Source organism: Leucopleurus acutus, assembly GCF_964270905.1.
Source record: "Leucopleurus acutus genome assembly, chromosome: 14".
NCBI classification, from domain to species: domain Eukaryota; kingdom Metazoa; phylum Chordata; class Mammalia; order Artiodactyla; family Delphinidae; genus Leucopleurus; species Leucopleurus acutus.
Genome location: NC_139156.1, coordinates 40919209 through 40941204, shown reverse-complemented (window position 1 = coordinate 40941204; position 21996 = coordinate 40919209). Strand labels below are relative to the sequence as shown.

Here is a 21996-nt window from a genome sequence, read left to right as displayed (position 1 = left end):
TTTTTCCTTAAAAGTGCGATGATTGAGGGAGTGAGATTTTAACATGTGATGAAATGTATTCTTTATAGTATATTTAATGTGGTTTAAATTATAAAACCCAGTATTTATAAGTCATACAATAATCATCTCTCCAGCTACATCTTTTCCAATGAATGCTAGATAGCCTCTAATGCACGATAAAATTTGTTTTCCCGTTGTGGAAATAAGCACCTCACCCAAACATTGTTTACTTCTAATCTTTATATATATATATATATACACATACACACATATATGCATATATATATAATACTACATGTTAAGATAATATCATTGCTAGTTCTATACTTAAGAATAAAAATATTTTTAAATTTATGGCAGACTTATTTCATAAGGTGTTTTATATATTTATGTCACTTTGGTGTAATTTGTAATGTGTGTGAAGTATTTGTAAATATGAAAGGTTGAATTGTTTTATTAAAATTAGCAGAACACAATAGTGTCTATTAAATCAAGTAAGATGAATTAACAAGACATTATAACTAAAAGAAATAGCAGCAACTTAACATTATGTTGCCAGAAACATCATTATCAATGTCCTCTTTGGGTATGGGGTATTAAGCATGCCAATTAGGAATGACTTTCTGATTTAAGTTTCTTCCACTGTTCAAAAGAAAGTACAGTAATTATTTACTCCAGTCCATCTTTTTCTAATTAATGACCATCAATAAAAAATATATTATTTCTTTTCCTCCAGGCAATAGAGCTAAAGTGTATATTGAGATTCAGGATGAAAATGATCATCCCCCAGTGTTTCAGAAAAAACTCTACATTGGAGGTGTATCTGAAGATGCAAAAATGTTTTCTTCTGTGCTCAGAGTTAAGGTATGAGAACATTTATTAAGATACAGAACTGAAAAGTCAAAGAGATCATATTTTGTAGATAAACTATAACCATGTAATTTATATTAACTGAGTACATTTTCATAGTTTAAACAAAAGTCTGAAACGGATAAATGAGTTTAATTAGTCAAACTAAATACAGATTAATTATGAGGTGAATACTAAGCAACTTTTTGTGCTTTATTTTTACTATAAAAGTAGGAACAAATTATTTATGATGTTTTACATTGAATAAGATATCAAAATATCTGTTTTCCTAGTATATTTGTATGCCTTTAATATTCAGGATTAATTTACAATAACTCCAAAGAGTCTCAAAATGGAGTTTCTTGTAGCAAATATAAAATTACTATTTTCTGATTGAAGAAATAATGTAATAAATTTTGTAATTCTTTTTTCTTCAATAATTGTTTAAAATTCAAGATGCTAGTTAAATCAATGTAAAAAATAACACTACTAACACTACTAACATTAGTACTTTAGTAAAGATTTTTTAAAACCTTCATATGTCAGAAATGTTAGAATTTAAAAACACAATATCATAGACTAAAGTTGATAATTTTCAATTTTTCTTTAGTTAATTATCAAATACGTTTTCAGATTTTTTTCAATAGTACATAAAGTTGAAATAGTTTTATAACTAAAAAATAAATTTGTAAATATTGCATTACATTGAGGAAATTTTATAGGCTATAGGATTTTAGATTATTAATTACAGAGTTATATTTCTGAAGCTATTTTAATAATCAATTTTTAAAATAGCTATTAGCATACAAACATAAAACCTAAATATTTCTAAGCAAATCCAGCTATTGATTGCCTCTAGTTTTGCATATGAGTAGTTGCCTTTCTTTCCCTATTACCAGGAGTACCATGATTGAGCTCTTCTTACATATGATTTTATCACCTTAACATCCTTAAGTAAGAAAGAGAAAAATCAACCAAGCAAATAAAGCATGTGTGTTGTACTTGCAAAATAGCTCTTCCACAGTGCCAAATTCTGACTCCTGATTTGAATCACCAGTTGCAACTAAAATTGGTGTACAAATTCAAGCCAATTACATTATATCCAACTTGCATTATGATTTACAGGTAGCAGTCCTTTGTAGTTGATTTTTATCTTATTTTACATTTTAGTCCTATTAACAATTGATTCAGTTTATTCATTTAGTCAGTAAATAATTTTGGGGTGTTTATAGTGTGAGTTGTTCTAGAAGTTGGACATAGAGCAACTAAAAAATAATCAAACAAAAAACCCCCAAACTTCCCACCCTAGTAATGCAAACAAACTAATAGAAGAAACAAATTGTAGATCAAGAAAACAGGAACTATTAACATAAAGTCATGTGGTCAAGAGAGAAACTTGTCTATTTCTAGGTAAGGAGCATTCTGGGCATTCCAATATAAAGTCTCTAAAGTTGGAGGGAATTTGGGGAGGTCAGTGTGACTGAAAAAGACTGGCTGGGGATGAGACTGGAAATGCAGCCCAGGACCAGAATATGGGATTTATTTTAGATGTGCTTAGAAAGAAAGTTTTTGAATGGTTTTGTCTAGAAGTGTGACATAATCCAATATAAAAGGATTATTCTGGATGTTGTGCAGGGTGGGATGTGGGAGTAGATACACAGTGTTTTTAGACAAGAGTAGAAACAGAGCCCAATGCATCACTAGTCCAGGCAAGATTTGGTAGTGACTTGAACCATGGTGTAGAATGGGGAGATGATGAGAAGGAAGTAAAAAGGAAGCCAAAAGGATTTGCTGATGGATTATATGTGGGGCATTACAGAAAATCAAGGTTGACTCTGAGGGTTTTGTTCTGAACAGGTCCCCATTGCTCCCTCGGGAATTATGGTGCAAAAATCAAGAGTTCACTTTTGGATATTTCATGTTTGTGAGGCATTTTCAATATGCAAGCATAATTCTTGGCAAGGTGGTTACAGATGCTGATTTAGATTCAGGAAAGAAATTGCAGGCCAGGATGAAATCATGATATTAAAGAAAATAGATGTAGGTAGAAAAGTCCAGGGACTTCCCTGGCGGTCCAGTGGTTAAGACTTCGCCTTCCAATGCAGGGTGTGCAGGTTTGATCCCTGGTTGGGGAGCTAAGATCCCACATGCCTCACAGCCAAAAAACCAAAACATAAAACAGAAGCAATATTGTAACAAATTCAATAAAGACTTGAAAAATGGTCCACATCAAAAAAACAAAAAGCTTAAAAAAAATGTCCAAAGACTAAGCCTTAGGAACTCAATACTTAGAGATCAGGAAGCGGATTCATCAAATCATGCTGAGAAATTGCTGCCATGAGGTAGCAAGAATACTAGGAAAATGTATAATAGGGTCCCTGAGACTCGTAAGAACTAAATTGCTGAAAGAGGGAGTGATCAACTGTCAAGCGCTGCTGTGAATAGAGTGCCTCTGTGTATTTTTACATGACCACTCATGCTAATAGAAGTAATACTGTAGTGGAGAAAAAAAATAAGCTAAATGCTAAAATATTCCATTAATAAAGGAGATTATTCAAGAAACCTATAGATGACGGCAGTAAGAGAATTTAATGGGTGATATTATCTGATGATGGCATTTACTTCAGAAGAACTGCGAGAAGGTGGCAAAGGAGATAGAATAATGTTCTAGAAGCAGTGATTCAGAGACAGGACACGTGCCACCTATCTACCTCTAGGCATTGTGCTATGTCAGATATGGGAGACACTTTTTGAGTCAGCCTTAGAGAGCAGTATCGTATGTAGGGGAGAGGACCAGGGTGGGAAGAGTAAAAAAGTAATGGTAATATTCAAAGGGAAGGTTGAATATTTAGGCGATATTGCTGATGATGGACTATGAATTCCAAGGAATCCTGGTGAAAGGTTGGTGGTGGAAGTAAAGGTGAAGTGGGAAACTGAATCAAATTAGGGTGTGTGAAGAGCTACATGGGAAGAAATATCTGGGGGGTGAGAGATGCATCGGAGAGAAGCCATGGACTACTTTTGATGATGTAGACAGGGATGGGATTGATTATTTCTCCAGGACTACCAAGAATTCCATAGGACAGTCCTTTCTTCAATTGATCAGTGGGTTATTCAGGCTAGGGAGAGGGGTCCTTTTCAGGAAACCAATTTCATGCCATATAATATTCTATGTAGGAGGGGAGACAGAGACAGAGAAGGGATGTGAGAAAAAGCATAGCAATGTATTGATGCAAGTATATGCTGTTATGATTAATTCAGTTAGGAAAGCACAAATTGTTATGTGGATTCAAGGGAAGGAGACATTTTCATTGGTAAAGAACATAAAAGTTTTCCTGGGGGATGAAGAATTTGAGTGGCACTGAAGAGCCATTAGACTTTCTCAAAGTGCAAATGAGAATAGTCTAAGCAGAGGAAACACAAAGCCAAACCCAGAAAAAACAAAGTTCAGAGTGTGTTTGTGGAACAGTGATAGGAGGCAAGGACCTTAGGAAGTGATGGGGGTAATAAATCTTCAGTGGTGAACATTTTCAAATGCTGCCTTTAGCCTTGAAGCCTGGAAGCTTCTCCTTTACAAATTTAATCGGAGTGAAAGTGAGTTAAGCAAGTCTTTTCAATTCATACTTAGGGCAGCAAAAAATGTTATTAGAAATAGCCCTGGATCAGGGCCAGCCAAGCCCAAATCTTGGCAGAAGATGATTTAAAAAACAGGGAATCAGCCTACGATTGTGAAAGAGGCTTTTTACCACTTACTGTATAATATTGGGGTAATGTTAGATTTTATCCACCATACACGCAAGTTAAATTTTTTTAGTCCATCATGAAATCATAAAGATAAATTTTTTTAAAATTGTGTTATATGTAGGAACGGTAAGAGGAAACATATTAGAGGATTTACTAAGAAATATGAGACTAAAATATCAATGAATAAAACAATACTTACTATTTTCAAATATGGACAGTGGATTAAAGGCATTACTAAAAGTATGTTAGGAGAAAGGCAACACAATGAGAGCATTATTGAAATTAATTATTCAATATAAGTGATAGTAAAAGAAGGAAAATTTTGTATATATATATATATGTTTGTGTATGGGTGCACTCTGAAATGGTATACCTAATATGCTTAGAGACCTATTTAAAGTTCTTTTTTTTTTTTTTAGAAAATATACATTGTATACCTAGTGTGTGTTGAAAATACAGAGGCAAACAAAACAGACTGTCCTCTGCCTTTATAGAGTTAGCATTCTAATAAACTAGACCAAAAAAGCAAGTAATTATTAAGACTTTTATTTAAACACACATGTAAAGATTTGGATTCTGGCTCAATGATATGAATGTTCATATCATGTTAAAGTAATTCCTGGATTGTGTCAAAGGACACAGAACAAGAGAATTAATTAGGGACTACCTGCTACATTTGCTATGGTTTAATGCTGATAACTGTCACAACTGATTCTTCAAAACTGATTTCCATTGATCACACCAATCAGTCATTTTAATTGCAGGGAGAGAGAGAAGAAAATCAACTTGTAATTTTTCTCTTCAGTCTTTAATACAAGAATTAATGTCCCTTAAAAGTATCACCCTTAGCATATACCCAAAAGAATTGAAAGCAGGGACTCAAACAGGTATTTGTATATCAGTGTTCATAGCAGCATTATTCACAATAGCTAAAAGGTGGAAACAACCTATATGTCCAGTAATGGATGAATGGATAAACAGTGATTGCTTTACAATGTTGTGTTAGTTTCTGCTGTAAAATGAAGTGAATCAGCTATATGTATACATATATCCCCTTCCTCTTGGACCTCCCTCCCCACCCCCATCCCACCCATCTGTGTCATCACAGAACACCAAGCTGAGCTCCCTGTGCTTTATAGCAGGTTCCCAGTAGCTTTCTATATTACACATGGTAGTGTATTTATGTCAAACCAAATCTCCCAATTCATCCCACCCTCCCCTTCCCCCACTGTGTCCACATGTCCATTCTCTACATCTGTGTCTCTCTTCCTGCCCTGCAGACAGGTTCATCTGTACCGTTTTTCAAGATTCCACATATATGCATTAATATATGATATTTGTTTTTCTCTTTCTGACTTACTTCACTCTGTATGACAGACTCTAGGTCCATCCACATCTCTATAAATGACACAATTTCATTCCTTTTTATGGCCAAGTAATATTCCATTATATATGTACCACATCTTCTATATCCGATCATCTGTCAATGGACAGTTAGGTTGCTTCCATGTCCTGGCTATTGTAAATAATGCTGCAATGGACATTGCGGTACATGTGACTTTTTTTTTTTTTTTTTTGCGGTACATGGGCCTCTCACTGTCGTGGCCTCTCCCGTTGCGGAGCACAGGCTCCGGACGCGCAGGCTCAGTGGCCATGGCTCACGGACCCAGCCGCTCCACGGCATGTGGGATCTTCCCGGACCGGGGCACGAACCCGTGTCCCCTGCATCGGCAGGCATACTCTCAACTACTGTGCCACCAGGGAAGCCCAACACATGTGACTTTTTGAATTATGGTTTTCTCAGGGTATATGCCCAGTAGTGGGATTGCTGGGTCATTAGATAGTTCTATTTTTAGCTTTTTAAGGAACCTCCATACTATTCTCCACAGTGGCTGTATCAATTTACATTCCCATCAACAGTGCAAGAGGCTTCCCTTTTCTCCACACCCTCTCCAGCATTTATTGTTTGTAAATTTTTTGATGATGGCCACTCTGACAAGTGTGTGATGATACCTCATTATAGTTTTGATTTGCATTTCTCTAATAATTAGTGATATTGAGCATCTTATCATGTGCCTCTTGGCCATCTGGATGTCTTCTTTAGAGAAGTATGTATTTAGGTCTTCCACCCATTTTTGGATTGGGTTGTTCAGTTTTTTGATGTTGAGCTGCATGAGCTGCTTGTATATTTTGGAGATTAATCCTTTGTCCATTGCTTCATTTGCAAATATTTTCTCCCATTTTCAGGGTTGTATTTTTGTCTTATTTATGGCTTTCTTTGCTGTGCAAAAGCTTTTAAGTTTAATTAGGCCCGATTTGCTTGTTTTTGTTTTTATTTTCATTACTATAGGAGGTGGGTCAAAAAAGATCTTGCTGTGATTATGTCAAAGAGTGTTCTTCCCATGTTTTCCTCTAAGAGTTTTATAGTGTCTGATCTTACATTTAGGTCTTTAATCCATTTTGCATTTATTTTTGTGTATGGTATTAGGGAGTGTTCTAATTTCATTCTTTTACATATAGCTTTCCAGTTTTCCCAGCACCACTTATTGAAGAGGCTGTCTCTTCTCCATTGTATATTCTTGCCTCCTTTGTCATAGATTAGGTGACCATAGGTGCGTGGGTTCATCTCTGGGCTTTCTATCCTGTACCATTGATCTATATTTCTGTTTTTGTGCCAGTACCATGCTTTCTTGATTACTTAGCTTTGTAGTATAGTCTGAAGTCCAGGATCCTGATTCCTCCAGCTCTGTTTTTCTTTCTCAAGACTGCTTTGGCTATTTGAGGTCTTTTGTGTTTCCATACAAATTGTAAAATATTTTCTTTTAATTCTGTGAAAAATGACATTGGTAATTTGATAAGGATTGCATTGAATCTATAGATTGCTTTGGGTAGTATAGTCATTTTCACAATACTGATTCTTCCAATCCAAGAATATGATATATCTCTCCACCTCTGTGTCATCTTTAATTTCCTTCATCAGTGTTTTATAGTTTTCTGAGTACAAGTCTTTTGCCTCCTCAGGAGGTTTATTCCTAGGTATTTTATTCTTTTTGTTGCAGTGGTAAATGGTATTGTTTCCTTAATTTCTCTTTCTGATCTTTTGTTGTTAGTGTATTAGAATGCAAGAGATTTCTGTGTATTAATTTTGTATCCTGCAACTTTACTAAATTCATTGATGAGCTCTAGTGTTCTGGTGGCATCTTTAGGATTATCTATGTATAGTATCATGTCATCTGCAAACAGTGACAGTTTTACTTCTTCTTTGCCAATTTGTATTCCTTTTATTTTTTTTTATTCTCTGATTGCCGTGGCTCGAATTTCCAATACTATGTTGAATAATAGTGGTGAGAGTGGACATCCTTCTCTTGTTCCTGATCATAGAGGAAATGCTTTCAGTTTTTTACCATTGAGAATGATGTTTGCTGTGGCCTTGTTGTATATGGCCTTTATTATGTTGAGGTAGGTTTCCTCTGTGCCTAGTTTCTGGAGAGTTTTTATCATAAATGGGTGTTGAATTTTGTCAAAAGCTTTTTCTCCATTTATTGAGATGATCATATAGTTTTTAGTCTTTAATTTGTTAATATGTTGTATCACATTGATTGAGTTGCATATATTGAAGAAGCCTTGCATCCCTGGTATAAATCCCACTTGATCATTGTGTATGATCCTTTTAATGTGTTGTTGGATTCTGTTTGCTAGTATTTTGTTGAGGATTTTTGCCTCTATGTTCATCAGTGATATTGGTCTGTAATTTTCTTGTTTTGTTGAACATTGATAACTGAAATATGCTAATGAAAAATGACTGATAAATTTCATTACATCAGAATAATGGACTACAATGACAAAGACAGCATAAAAGATTAAAATACAAGCAATTAGCTGAAAGCAAATATTTACAACATATATTTAAAAAAAAAAACTCAAAGAAACAGTTTCCAGAATATAGAAAGAACTTTAAAACAGCAACTATTTATCCAGTAAAAACAAGGTTGAAAAGTCATGAATATTTGTCATATTATTCAAAAATTTCTGTGTGAGGTAAGAAAGATTAAGCTAGACCTTTGAATATTGTCCCTCTTGGGCTGTTGGAAAATACCAGTCAGTGAATATTATTTGTTAATAACAATAGCTGCCATTTATTTGTCTTTATTACTTTTCTGAGAACTGTGAAAACCTCTTTATTTTAGCCTACCGAAAGTGTTTAAATAAAGAAGCAAACGAATAAAACAAATAAACACACTTACCTATAAAGTAGATGCAATTATTCCTTGTTTTATTGTTGGAAAAATTGAAGATTAGTAACGTTATATAGCTTTCCAAGTATTACTCAGCCAATAACCAATGAAGTCAGAATTAAAAGTTTAAGTTTACCTTAGTTCAAGGCTTTTTCTTGTAATCTCTGTATCACATTGCTTTCTATGGGAAGTGAGGAGTAGTATCTTGGCAGGGGTAGAACGTTGGCAGAAAATAACATATTGAGTTCCTATGAAAAAAGTGGAGATAATTAACATGGCAACTAACTGCTTCTCAAATTGAGATGACCTCTGTGAATTATGACCCCCTCTATTAAGGTAACAAGTCAGATCTGGTTTTAGAAACACTTTTCAATTTATTAACTAATTTGTCTAGTTTATTGCATGTCTTTTTAACTGCAACCGATAGCCTAATTTAATACAAATATAGGGACAAGTTAAATGTGATCAAGAGTAATTTAAATCTTTCTGAAGTATGAAGATATTTTCCAGAAGTTAATGCAATAAGGATTAACCCCTCCTTATAAGTTGCAGATATGAAAAATTCAGTGTCAGAAAAATTGAATTAAAATGTAGACTTGATTTCTACTGAAAGTCAAAAAGACCGTGAACATTACATCTTTGAGTTAATAAAGAAGCCAGATTCAAGAAATTTATGGACTGAAAGAAAGTAATATTTCAAAAAAGCATCAAGAAAGGGAGCATTCTGACCAATCTCTAATTCTTTATTACATTGCCTAGATAAGCTTGGAATGACAGCAAGAGATTTTAGCAGAAAGACGCTGGTGAGAGAAAAAAGCCACAGCCATGGTTAGAGGATGCAAATTTCCTTAGTGGCAAAAAGTATAGAAATATGCAAGAGTAACAATGCAGAGAGCAACATAATTTGTTTCTAGACAGAGATAAGGGCCTCTGAGGGATCCTGTTCCCTGGCCCTCTGCCTGCTCATATGGGTCTGACAGAAAACAATTCCAGCACACCCATGAGGGTTTAACATGTGTTTCCCCAATGTAGCATCTTTTACTGGGCCAGACTCATGCCTGGCTTATGTCAAAACTGGTACTAATAGCAAACCCTTACCCCATGTTTACACAATGCTAAGTACTCTAGACACTTGTCAGGAATGAACTCATGTGTTCCCCTCAGAAAGCCCGTGAGGTAGCTACTATTATCATTCTCAATTTATAGATGAGAACACTGAGACACAGAAACAATATGTAACCTGCCCAATGTGTACACCTAGTCCATAGTGAAGCCAGGATTCATAGCCAGGCACTCTAGCCCGGAGACAATGCTCTGTTCTCCCAGGTAGAACAGCGCTGGGCTGGAGTCACATCACTTGGATTCAGTCCCAGATATGCTCTTAACTCTCTATGGAACGTTACACTTCATCACTCTGGGCCATAGTTGTCTTCTCTTATGCAAATACTGCTTAGAACTAGGTGCCCTTAAACGTCTATAACCGCGTCTGATGGTTTGCATGTTATTTACCTTAGGAAAATTACAGTGTGGGGGAAAAAAAGCCAAGTACCCTAAGAGAATTGTTATATTTGATAACTACATTGTAAAGGTCAAATTCTGAAATCCAAAGCACTTATTTTTCACAGTTTTTATGGTTTACTTGAAGTTATGGTCACTTGAAGCTGGTGGATTATTTTATGACAATTTCTCCCTAGTTGCTCCATATAACAAAGATGTAAACAAGTACCAGTCTGAATCCCATGAAATAGTAATTTTGATTCCCCTTTGCCAACTCTGGGAAACCCAGCTTTATACAAACACTACTTATTGTTTCAAGAGTGATGTTTCTTAGGAGATCTTACCATTTGTTTCCTTCATGATTACCATGCCGTCTAACCTTCTATGATTTTTACCTTGAACAAAGTGAATGCACACAGGTGCCTGAGGGCTCACTGTCTTCTTGGCTATAACCCTATAACTGAATTACTATCTATCTATCTATCTAATTTAGATATTATATTGTTATCATGTATCTATGTGCTTGTTTTCTCTACTAGAATTCACATTTCATCTAAGCAAGTATCATGCTTTCTCACTAACTTAATGACATTATAGATACATTGTGCTTAACATCTTAAGGTGGTGCTTAACATCTTAAGGTGGTGTTAGAAATTTTATTTATTTTCACATGTAGTTATGCCTTTTAATATGTTTAATCAAGACTTTCCATGTAATACTTGAATGAATTATTGACTTTCAGATAAGTAAAATACACTTTAAATTAAACTCTTGGGCCTGGTTACAGCACTGAGAGTGACAGGACCTATCATTTCTCTGGTAATTTCCCTTCTTGTCAAAATTAGAAGCTTAGATTGGTGATATCTTTATGAATGGTTTTCCATTGGTTTTCCAATGGTTTTCCATTGATTTAACCACTCTGGAGAAACCAAATGTCAAGAAAATTATTTTTTCCTAACAACTGGTGTATTTTTGTTATATATTATTGTATCTTATGTATTTTTGGAAAAGACCTCATGTCTATTTTTGAATTCTATGGAGTATATGCAAACAGATGGTTACTAACCACTCTGTGTCTAAGAGTCTATACATTCTAAGCCTGTATTTTCCCCTGTGCAAGTTGAGGTATATGAACATAGCACCATCACCAGTTTCTGATGCATAACATTTGCCTCTTTTGGTCAGAACAAGCAGAAAATTATAGTTTTGTTGCTAGTATTATACATGGACAAGACCACATCTATCTTTGTAGCCACAAATGGAGTTTCCAGATAAAATAATTCCACATATATGTTTTACTCTCTTTCTCTTCCCCTTCTCTGCAAAAATCTCTTTTTATTGTCCAGAAGAGAGATCTAAAATCATCTCATTTATGTAGTAGTAACTCAATTTACAATTGTTGGTTTGAATGTAACTTAAGAATTGCCTTAATTTTTATTGCTTAAAATAGGAATGGGACTATTTTTTTTACAGGCTATAAATATCTGAAGAATGACAAATTTGGAGTCCTTAAAAGTAGAGGAAAATAGCTCTCATAACTGGAAATTACCTTAAAAGAAGAGAGTTTGAGAACTTTTTATGGGTTTCAAGCCATCAGGCATGTACATGAAGAAAAAGTAGTTTATTTGGTGAATGTCCAAATCATTTAACCTTCCCTAAATTAATTGGTGGCCCATATATTTCAAAGTCTGATCACACTTTAGTGAGATTAGAAATGTATTTAATGCTTGCATGTCTTTCAGATGATTAAATGTCTAACAATCCAAGGTATGGATGTGGAATATTATCTTTTGAATCAAGCTTGCATTTTCTTGTAGAAGATTTTATATGTTGTTGAGCGGTGATGGTTATATATACATTCCTATTTTATGTTTCAAGGACCATATCTTCCATCACCTGGTAGGAATATTGACAATCAGAATTCTTCTGAAATTTTTTGAAAATTCTTCTGAAATTCTTTAAACCTCCATTTAACTTTGTGCTGTACTGAACTGACACAGGAGACCTATAACACCAATCTTAGCAAAAATGATAAAAGTGAGCTTTTTAAAAGGTTTTTATTCATACTTCTCTAAATACACTTTATTTTTGAATTGCCTATTAGTACTGCCAATGAGAAGAGTAAAGTAGTAGATTTCCCTAAAATGTATTTTGAAGAAAATTCATTTCTAAAAAAGTCATAAAGAATGGATGACTCTCCCTAGTAATTCTAATGAATTTACATTAATGAAAACCAGCAGGCCTGGAGCAAGACTATGTACATAAAGAGAATATAATTTACATCGGTTAGTTAATAAGTCACTGTATATATGAGAATTACAAAGAGACTTTTCAAATTTTTTTCAAAAACAGACACAGAAATGTCTGCAATCACAAAAATGCATTCTAATGAATAGGAATAGTAAAACTCTAGAAATTCTCATCAAGTAGATCCTGAAACTTTATGTGGTTGCTACACTAATTTTTGTAAATTTATATCTCTTTTTATAGTGCCTCATTTTATTTGTTCCCAGGATTTTTTTTTTTCCTAGCAGTCATGGCCTCTTACAATCCCAGTGATCCATAAAAAGACAAAGTCAATGAGTTTCATAGGAATTTGAAAGACTTTATTACCACCTGAAGCCAATAGACCTGAAGATATGCTACAAGACAATATCAAAGATCTCCAATTCAGAGTATATAAGAACTCTAACAAACTGATGAGTGAAAACAGAACAAAACAAAGAGCTCAAGATAAAAAGATAGGAATCAGACTGGAATAGACCATGAATAAAGATTTAAAAATTGGCAAAAAAATGTATAAAGAGGAATTCAACTTTATTAACTACTAGGGAATTACAAAATAAACCATAAGAAATCACCACATGTTCATCAGGATAGCTAAAATAAAAAAGACAAAACCAAATTTCAAAACAACTGAATTTCTCAGATATTGCCAAAGGGTTATAAATTGGAACAATATTTTGGAAAACAGTTTGACATCATCTACTAAGTGTGAACATATGCATATCCCCTAATTCATAATTTCTACTCCTGAGTTTTTACACAACAAAAATGAATACATATGCTCATAAGAGATATGTACAAAAAATCCACTATTTGTAAATACGTTAACTGTCTGTAAAATCAAAAAGCTGCAAACAACCTCAATGTCCAGCAACAGTACATACATTAATATATGTGAGCAAATGGATTCAGACAAAAAATACAAATTTCTTTAAGTCCCTTTATATAAAGTCCACAAACAGGAAAAACTAGTCTAATCAGAATAGTTGTTATTCTTAGGAGGAGACTGATAACGCACGCTATTTCTTGATCTAGATGCTGGTTAGGTCTAGAGATATAATTTGAAAAATAAAAATAAAAATTTTAAATGTTTAAAAAGTGCTAAATTCATAAAAACAAAAGGTAGAAGCTTATTCAACTTTCTGGTAATTCAAGCTGTTTTTCTTGGAAGGTGTAAAATAATTCTGACCAAAGTAGAGGAGTTCATATTTTTCTTATTAGCCTTCTGTGTAGTTAATATTAAGGAATTATCTATTTTTAATTCTTAGTGAAACAACGCCACATAGTTTTCTTTTGATTTTTAGCAAGAAAGCATATTTTGGGAAGATGGGACACTATGTTATTGGTGGCTGTGACTGAGAAATGCCAGTTATCAAGCATGGTAGGTTGAATCTGGAAGATAGTATTGGTAGAGAGAATGCAGGTTGGTATGAACAAGCACATGGGATTATCTGGTTCTTGGTTTCAGAATCCAAAATAAGCCAGAGAGATAAGATTTGGACCTGAAAATTGTGTGATCGTATCCACAGGTTAGAAACAGATTGCTAAGTCCTTGCAAGACACATGAGCACAGGCAAAAGCCTTGCTGTTATGTTATGATATAGAGCACTGACCAAGAATCAGAGCTGAGTAGGAAGAATAAGTGAGAGGAAACAGATTGAAGTTTTAGAAGAACCAGGTGAAAGAAGGATTTAGGTGCTCAGCAGAGAACAAGCATCACAGGAAACATATAGTGTGCCTTCCAGACCTAGAAGGCCCCGGAGGTGAGCTCAGAACACACTCACTGCAGGGTTCAGTAACAAGGGCAAGGCCAGGTGATACTGAGACAACCAGTTTTGAGGGAGGGGCTTTTTGTGGGTTTACAATTCTGGATTAGAGCTAAAATTAGAGAGTGGGATGAGACTGAGACCAAAAGTACAAAAAAAGTACTTCTGTAGGCAGGAAATGAATAGAACAGGAATGCCTCTGCTCCTTCTATGACAGCAGGAATGACTTAGGGAACTAGGGAACTTTTCACTTAAGTCAATATTGATTAAAGGTTAATCAAATATTATGAATATGCTAAATCCCAAGATTATAAAATATCAGGTAAATGAATAAAAAACATAAAGGCCATAAAAATGAAGTTTTGATATTTAAATCTGTATCTTTTCCAAAAACATAACGAAGAACACAAATCTGGATTTTTGTCCTTTAACTACTACTGGGCTGTGTAACCTTGGACAAATTTCTTAATTTCTCTAAGCATCATATCTACAAGTGATGGCAGTACTATCTAACAAATTTCTTTTGTTATAAATTTTAAAAATGCATAAAAAGCATGAACACAGTGCCTGTCTCCCAGAAATCTCTCAATAAATATTCACAGTCATTATTAGTTATTTTATCTGAGTAGTTCTTTTTGCCTATAAGATAATCATAATCTCAGACTCCAGATGTTCTTAATTCAGCATGCAGAGTGCATATAAGTTATTAAAAACACAATTCTATTGAATGCTCAGGTATTTTATTATTGCCCTTGAAACCAAATAGTGGGCATGTCTTTCTAGAACTCACCTTTAGCATCAGTATGGACCACTAATTTTTCTTCTTACCTTAATGGTAGAATAAAGAATAATTATAAAAGCTGAAAGTTAATATTAAGATATTATCCCAATGAGAAGTAATCAATATAACTTTTTCAACTTACATATTTTAAATGAGTGGTCAGTTCTCTTACATAAGCAATGATCATGTTGATATTTTTGAAACATATTTATAAGTTTTAAATGAGTAGTAGTATCTTAACACTGCATTATGAAGTATTTTTGTATATATTTTATTTATCAGTAATTGTCGATAGCTTGATATTTCCCTTTTAGGAAGCCATAGCAAATTTAAGAAGAAAAAAATCTCTATATATACAGGTGTGACGTTTGAGAAACAAAGCCTAACAGCACAGCTAGGAGAAATTTCAGCCTTCAGATAGTACAGTATCAACTTATCCAGAGGACAGTTTTAAAAAGAATATTTTTAAAAAAGGGCATATTGGGTTTTTTTTTTTTTTTTTGGTCCTTATCATACCATACCATGCCATAGCAAACCACAAAATTGGACGAGGTTCTCTTCAATAACTAACATATGTCTGAGAAGTAGAAAAAAAATCTTGAAGTTCTTTTAACTAAAATAGAAACATAATTAAGATATCTGTAAAATTTCTTAAATAGGCTTTTTCAGAAAGAAGGTACTAAAGCCATATAAAAAAAGTAATCCCAGACTGGAAAAGTCCAGCAATTTAAGAATGTTAAAGACATCCCTTAAATTCCCCCCTTGTAGATAGACGTGGTCAAAAATACCATTTCTCCAAGAAAAAGTATTAATAGAAAATTCTGAACGCAAAAAATTTATCTTTCAAGTTTATAAATGAACTATCTGTTAAAAAGTTGAAACATGAAGCAGTCCTTTCTCTGGCTTTAATGAATCACAGCATGACACTTCATCTTTCCTGGCACCTCCTGAGCATATTAACGTTATGTTAATAATCATCATGAAAATTAGGGATAACTAATGAGAAAAGGAAAAGAACACAGTGAAAATGTGTAATCTCACATACATTTATAAGGGTCTGATTAGCACTAAATGCAATTAAAATATTGAATTCTCTTTCAACATGTCATTTAATGGAGCAGCACAACCAGGATAAGGATATAAACAACTCTATTTCCTGCCAGTGTTTGTGTTCTGCTTTGTCCTGAAAGAGAGATGTGGAGATGAAGCTACTTGTCTTAATTTAATTCCTACTGAACTCTGATAGTATCTGCACAGAAGGAAAAAATTGAGAAATATTAAAGTGCATTTTTTAATGAAATCTGTCAGCTTAGTACAGGGGCTACCTCTGAAGCAAGGAGACTGGTAATAATCTTCACCCCACCACATACTTCTCTAGGCACAATAAGTCTGTTGGCAAATCCTTCATGGGCCTTAAAGTCAAAGATTAAAAGTTCTGCTCACCAACTGTGTGATTTGGGGTCATATACTGAGTCTTCCACAGTTTGGAATACCATTTACAGAATGTCTTTAGTTCCTTCTACCCATCCCAGAGTTAAGAAAATTAAATGATACTCTATTCATAAAGTGCTTAGCCCAATGCAGGACACTGGTTATACCTTCAGATTATCTCTGATGTTTTCCCAGATCTTTCCTGATTATAATCTTCTATATATTATTCTTTTTCAGTGCTGACAGTCAACCTACATTTAATTATTTCAGTCATTGTCAGTGCCAATTCTTCATTGGCTGAAGAACTATTTAGATTAGAGCAAGTTAGCCAAAGGCAATTAGGTTAAAGACAGGTTGGCCAATGCTATTTTTTGGCCAAAACAAAACAAACATACAAACACACAAATAAAAACTAGCAATTTTATTACATATAAATGCTATCTAGTAACTGTCTTTCAAGCTTTAACTTTGATGTTCTGTGGGGTGGTTTTACAAAATTTACAGCTTTTTATCTCTTTGTAAATAATTTTACTTGATTATCATAATTTTTTTTTTTTTTTTTTTTTGCGGTTCGCGGGCCTCTCACTTGTTGCGGCCTCTCCCGTTGCGGAGCACAGGCTCCGGACGCGCAGGCTCCGGACGCGCAGGCTCAGCAGCCATGGCTCACGAGCCCAGCCGCTCCGCGGCATGTGGGATATTCCCGGACCGGGGCACGAACCTGTGTCCCCTGCATCGGCAGGTGGACTCTCAACCACTGTGCCACCAGGGAAGCCCCGATTATCATAATTTTTTATCCTACTCTTAATGCTATGTTTTATCTGAAATGGAAATACACTCTCTTTTGTTTGAAATAAACAAAATTCTCAATGGCTGACTAATGACTGAGAATACTAGTTATAAAATCATAAAGATGACATGATCTCGATTGTTTGTGCGAGGCACTCCATTTCATACCTCAGTGAATATTCAACAGCCACCCTATTCAGCATGTCCTATTTTCCTCATTTTACAATGAGGAACTAAGCCCTAGAAAGTTATTTGCCCGAGCTCATATAGCTAATAAGTGGTAGATTCAAGCTCACATCCGTCACTTCTAAATATTGATCTCTGGTATTCTTCTACTGACATTTCAGCCAAACATTATTTGACCACTTGCTGGACATGATATTAGAATAAAAGATATGAATAGAAACACACTTTATGTGTAATAAAGACACTTAAATATTGTAATATGCAAAGGTAAATGCTATACTAAAAATAATATAAAATATACTACTGGAAACATGTAGGTGGAAGCAGCACTCCCTAGGGGAGTCAGGCCAGCCTTCAGAAAAGCAGTAATTTAAGCTGAGGTTTTAGTGCCTTATTCAACATTACATATATTCAATGTGTGTGTGCAAACATGCATGCCATAGTATAGTCCAGGAGTGAGTATCATGTGGCCTAGCAGACAAGAGACATTTAAGAGAGAAGAAGCCATGTGTGCAAAGGCCTGGAATCATGAAAGAACATAGATTGTTCAGGAAAAAAAAAGTAGGTAATGTGATTGGTTTTGGAGAAATATAAATAGAGTAAATGTAGGGCAAGAAATTGAAATGTTAAACTAGGATCAGATTGTGAATATTTCATGGACTTGTCTTAAAGTTCATCTTCTGGGAGGTGTGTGTTATCAGTCATTTTTAAGCTATTGCTGAATTTAAAAATGTGATAGGAGAGCCTGATTTTGGGCAATATCAGCTTCATGGATAGTCACTGAAGTGAGAAGGATTTTATAGTAGAACTCAGAGGGCTTGCTGATGGACTGAGAGTAGAAAGGCAAGGTGTGAGATAAGACAGTTGAAGTGTCTACTGAGATTTTTAGCTCAGTTCAATCCATAGGTACTGATGCCCTTACCAGGCAAAAAGAAGACAGAAGGAGGATCAAGTATGGTAGCCAGAAGAAGGACTAGGAGGGTGGGAGATGAGAAGAAACTAAAATTGGTTTGGATTGATCAAATGTAATGTAACTAAGGAAGAACCAGAAAGTCAGAGATAATGAATACGTCATTTAATTTCTTTTGAATACGGAAAGATTTAGGATTTGTAACTACAGAATTTCTGCAAAAGTACAAATTTCTTAAACATTTTAATATAAGTAAGTTTTTGGTAAAAATCCATAATATTTTATGATCCAAAATCAACTTTAAAAACTAGTTTCCTCTCTCAAAGAGAGGACTGAAATTGTGCCTGTATTTTCTTTTCATACTATGTCTGTTGAATAGAGTGCAATTTCTTTTCCACATGAATGAGAAGTTAAAAAAAATGATTTCAGAGTTCATTTCAAAGCATCATTGAAGAATATATGATCACATTATATTAGCAATCATGAAAAGAATAAATTATTTTTTGAGATAATATTTATTTTTTAATATATTTTATAAGGAAATGGAAATAAAACTAAAAAAAGTTTCAGTTATTACATAAATGCAGGACTTGATTATTTTGAACTCTCATGCCTTCTGTAATACAGAATGTTTCAATGTATAACTTTAAAAAAATTATAAAAGGAATATTTTGCTAATCTTCAGGTCAGTTTCTCTCTTTAATTTTTCAAATAGATACTACTGTGTGATATTTGCCACCACTCTTGAACTTAAGAGTAAACTGGCAAATTCTAACTAGGATAAAATAATAATAAAACCCCTGAAAATTCCGTAATTCTGTGTTGCATGATCTTACAAACCATTATTAAATTGTTGTTTCTACACCAAGTTGTGTTTTACTCATTAGAATATCTCTGAATTACATTAGACTTTTACTTAACTATAATTAGGTAAATGATTAATGGGCATATTGAAATTAGAGATTATTTTATTGGACTATGGTCCTTTTTTTGATGTTCTTATAAAATTTAAATACTAAGATTTCTTATTTAAAATGTTTCTTTCCTCTCTTTTTTTTTTTGTTTTCATTTTTACAGAAGTCTTAAATAGCCTTCTAACTAGATCAATCTACCTGAGACTTTCCTTATTTACATTTTATTATATGTTGGACATATTGCCTTTAAGGTCTTTAAAATGAAGGTTTCTTTGTAGTTTCTAAAAATGCACGAGCCATTTTGTCCCTTACAAACACAGCTTGACATACTGACATTGGTCGTGGTAATGTGAGATTTGAGAACTTTCACCCTGACATTCAAAAATATTTACACTCTATTTCAGGGAGAGTGAGCCTTCAGTGCTGTTAACTGTTAAAACGGGGTCTAATTGAGAAGCAAAATTAAAGTTAGCATTATTGGACTTTAATGGGCTTTGGAAGTTCTTTGGATATCACTAATTATTCCACTAATATTTCTGCATCCATAGTATTCATTTAGGCAACAGAGGGGAACAGTTATTTAGGCTGTGAGAAAATTAATGGGCTCACCTACTCCCCTGTATGATAGAAGCAGTTACTTGGTGATTTTCTCTTAATGTTGGGCACCTGTGTGCATTAAAATTTCCAGATGAGGTCTTAGAAATGCATAAGTGGTTTCCTGTGTCTTAACCTTCATTTAAAAATATAATTACAGCAAATATAATTATAATATTCATTTCTGACTTTCATTTTTTAAAAACAGCTCTAGACATAACTTTCCTGATTTTGCTAAGAGAAACTCACAAAAGTCAGTGAGTCAGATCTTCCAGAGTCACCTCTTCTACATAATAATGGCTGTGTCAGGAACCCAGTATAAAGTTTTGATTATAAAGAAGCTGATGTTATAAATAAAGTGACATTCATTCTTTAGTAAATTTGATTCATTTAGAGTTTTCATGATAGATCAGTTTTAATTTTTAGACATTTGTTTAGCCAAACTTGTTAGATGTCCCCTTATTACTATCTAAAAAATGATGGACTAGATTTATAATTTTTTCCCTTTCATAGAATATCTCTATGAATGTTTTCCCATTTTTAAGGAAACAATGCAGGTTATATACACAATGGTTTATTTATTTAAGAAAAAACCTCTTGGCTCTAACCTTTTGGCTCTTTTGCTCTATTCATGCTTGAGTTCACTAATGACATTTTAGGCAAAGCTTTTCCTCCCAGACTGGTACTTAGCCCCCCAGAATGCATCAGGCCTAACTTTTGCTCTGTCATTTAGTTCACTAATACTCTTGTGCCCTATGCCTAACCTTCTAACAACTTCATTTATGAGCTTTTTATTTCAATTATTATTTTTTTCATTTCTAGAAAATACATTTTACTTAAGTTCAACTATTCTCATTTTATTTGTATTTTAAAGATCACTGTTGTTTAGTGGAACATACTGTTCATTTACTTTATGCTCTCTGTCCACTAATTCAAATATCTAAAGCCTTTGTGGTTCGACTTTCATTTTTTATCACAACAGACTCTTTATTCGTGGTATTTTGTTTCTTGTTCATTTTGAGAATTATGTGACTTTAAGTTTTCATCTTTCTTGCACCTTATTTGTTAGAATTCTTTGAGGCATATGTTGGAGGTAGCTTTTTTGAAAAAGTGCTTGCTTCTGTGAGGAGGCCAGGCCATTATCAAAGACCAGTTTCTCAAATTCTCAGTTGTGGGTTTTCTGTTCATTCAGGTAGAGCTCAGGACCACCAAATTTACAAATTGAGAATACTGTGGTTTATCCTTGAGTTGAGGGCATTGGTAGTGTGTGAATAAAGGCTACAAACTCCGATGAAGGCTTGTGTTGGTTATGGATTGAGTCTCAAGGAAGTTTTGGGGTTTTTTTGTTTTTGTTTTCTGTTGTTGTTTGGTTGTTTCTTTTTTCTGCACTGCATTCAACATCAAGGTTTAAACCAGGCAGTTTTCTTTTTAGTTTTGGGTGGTAGTGGCAGTGGTTGCTGGAAAGGAGAGATGACTTTCTCATTCACCCTTAAAGTGAGAATTTAGCATTCTTGAGAGGGGAGTCTTTAGACTAACTTCTATGCGTGGGCCTTCGGTCTTGCCTCCTATTCTCTGAGCCACTCAAGACCTCATAAATTAAATTTTAAGTTCACCTAGATCAGAAGAAACCCTCTAGGTGAAACTACCATCAGTACTAAGCTGTTTGTATTCTTGCTTTCTCTTGGTTGTTGACCTGCATATTTATTAGTGTCTTTCTATCTCCTTGATATGTCTAGGAAAAATTCTGAAGATCATTTATCTAGCATTTAATGTTGTTTTCACTGGGATTTTAGTCCTGGTACTTATTTTGACATATTGAATGTAGTGGTTATAGTATAGGTTTTAGAATGAGACTTACCCAACTTTGCTATCAACTATCTTTGTGATTATGAGCAACTTACTAATCTCTCTGTGCCTCCATCTCTTCACCTATAAAATAATAACAATAAAACTTACTCAAGGGCTTCCCTGGTGGCGCAGTGGTTGAGAGTCCGCCTGCCGATGCAGGGGACATGGG

At 34.1% G+C, this 21996-nt stretch overlaps 1 protein-coding gene across 7 annotated transcripts in view; it reads left to right on the top strand.

Moving 5' to 3' along the window:
- The window catches only part of PCDH15 (protocadherin related 15), a gene marked incomplete at both ends in the record, with an annotated part of 708164 nt that overhangs the window by 623898 nt on the left and 62270 nt on the right, over positions 1 to 21996 (top strand). For all 7 annotated transcript variants that reach the window (XM_082854334.1, XM_082854333.1, XM_082854332.1 and 4 more), the window contains one exon: positions 737 to 864. In XM_082854334.1, the coding sequence (XP_082710460.1) occupies positions 737 to 864 (128 nt within the window). The remainder of the gene's footprint in view (positions 1 to 736; positions 865 to 21996) is intronic.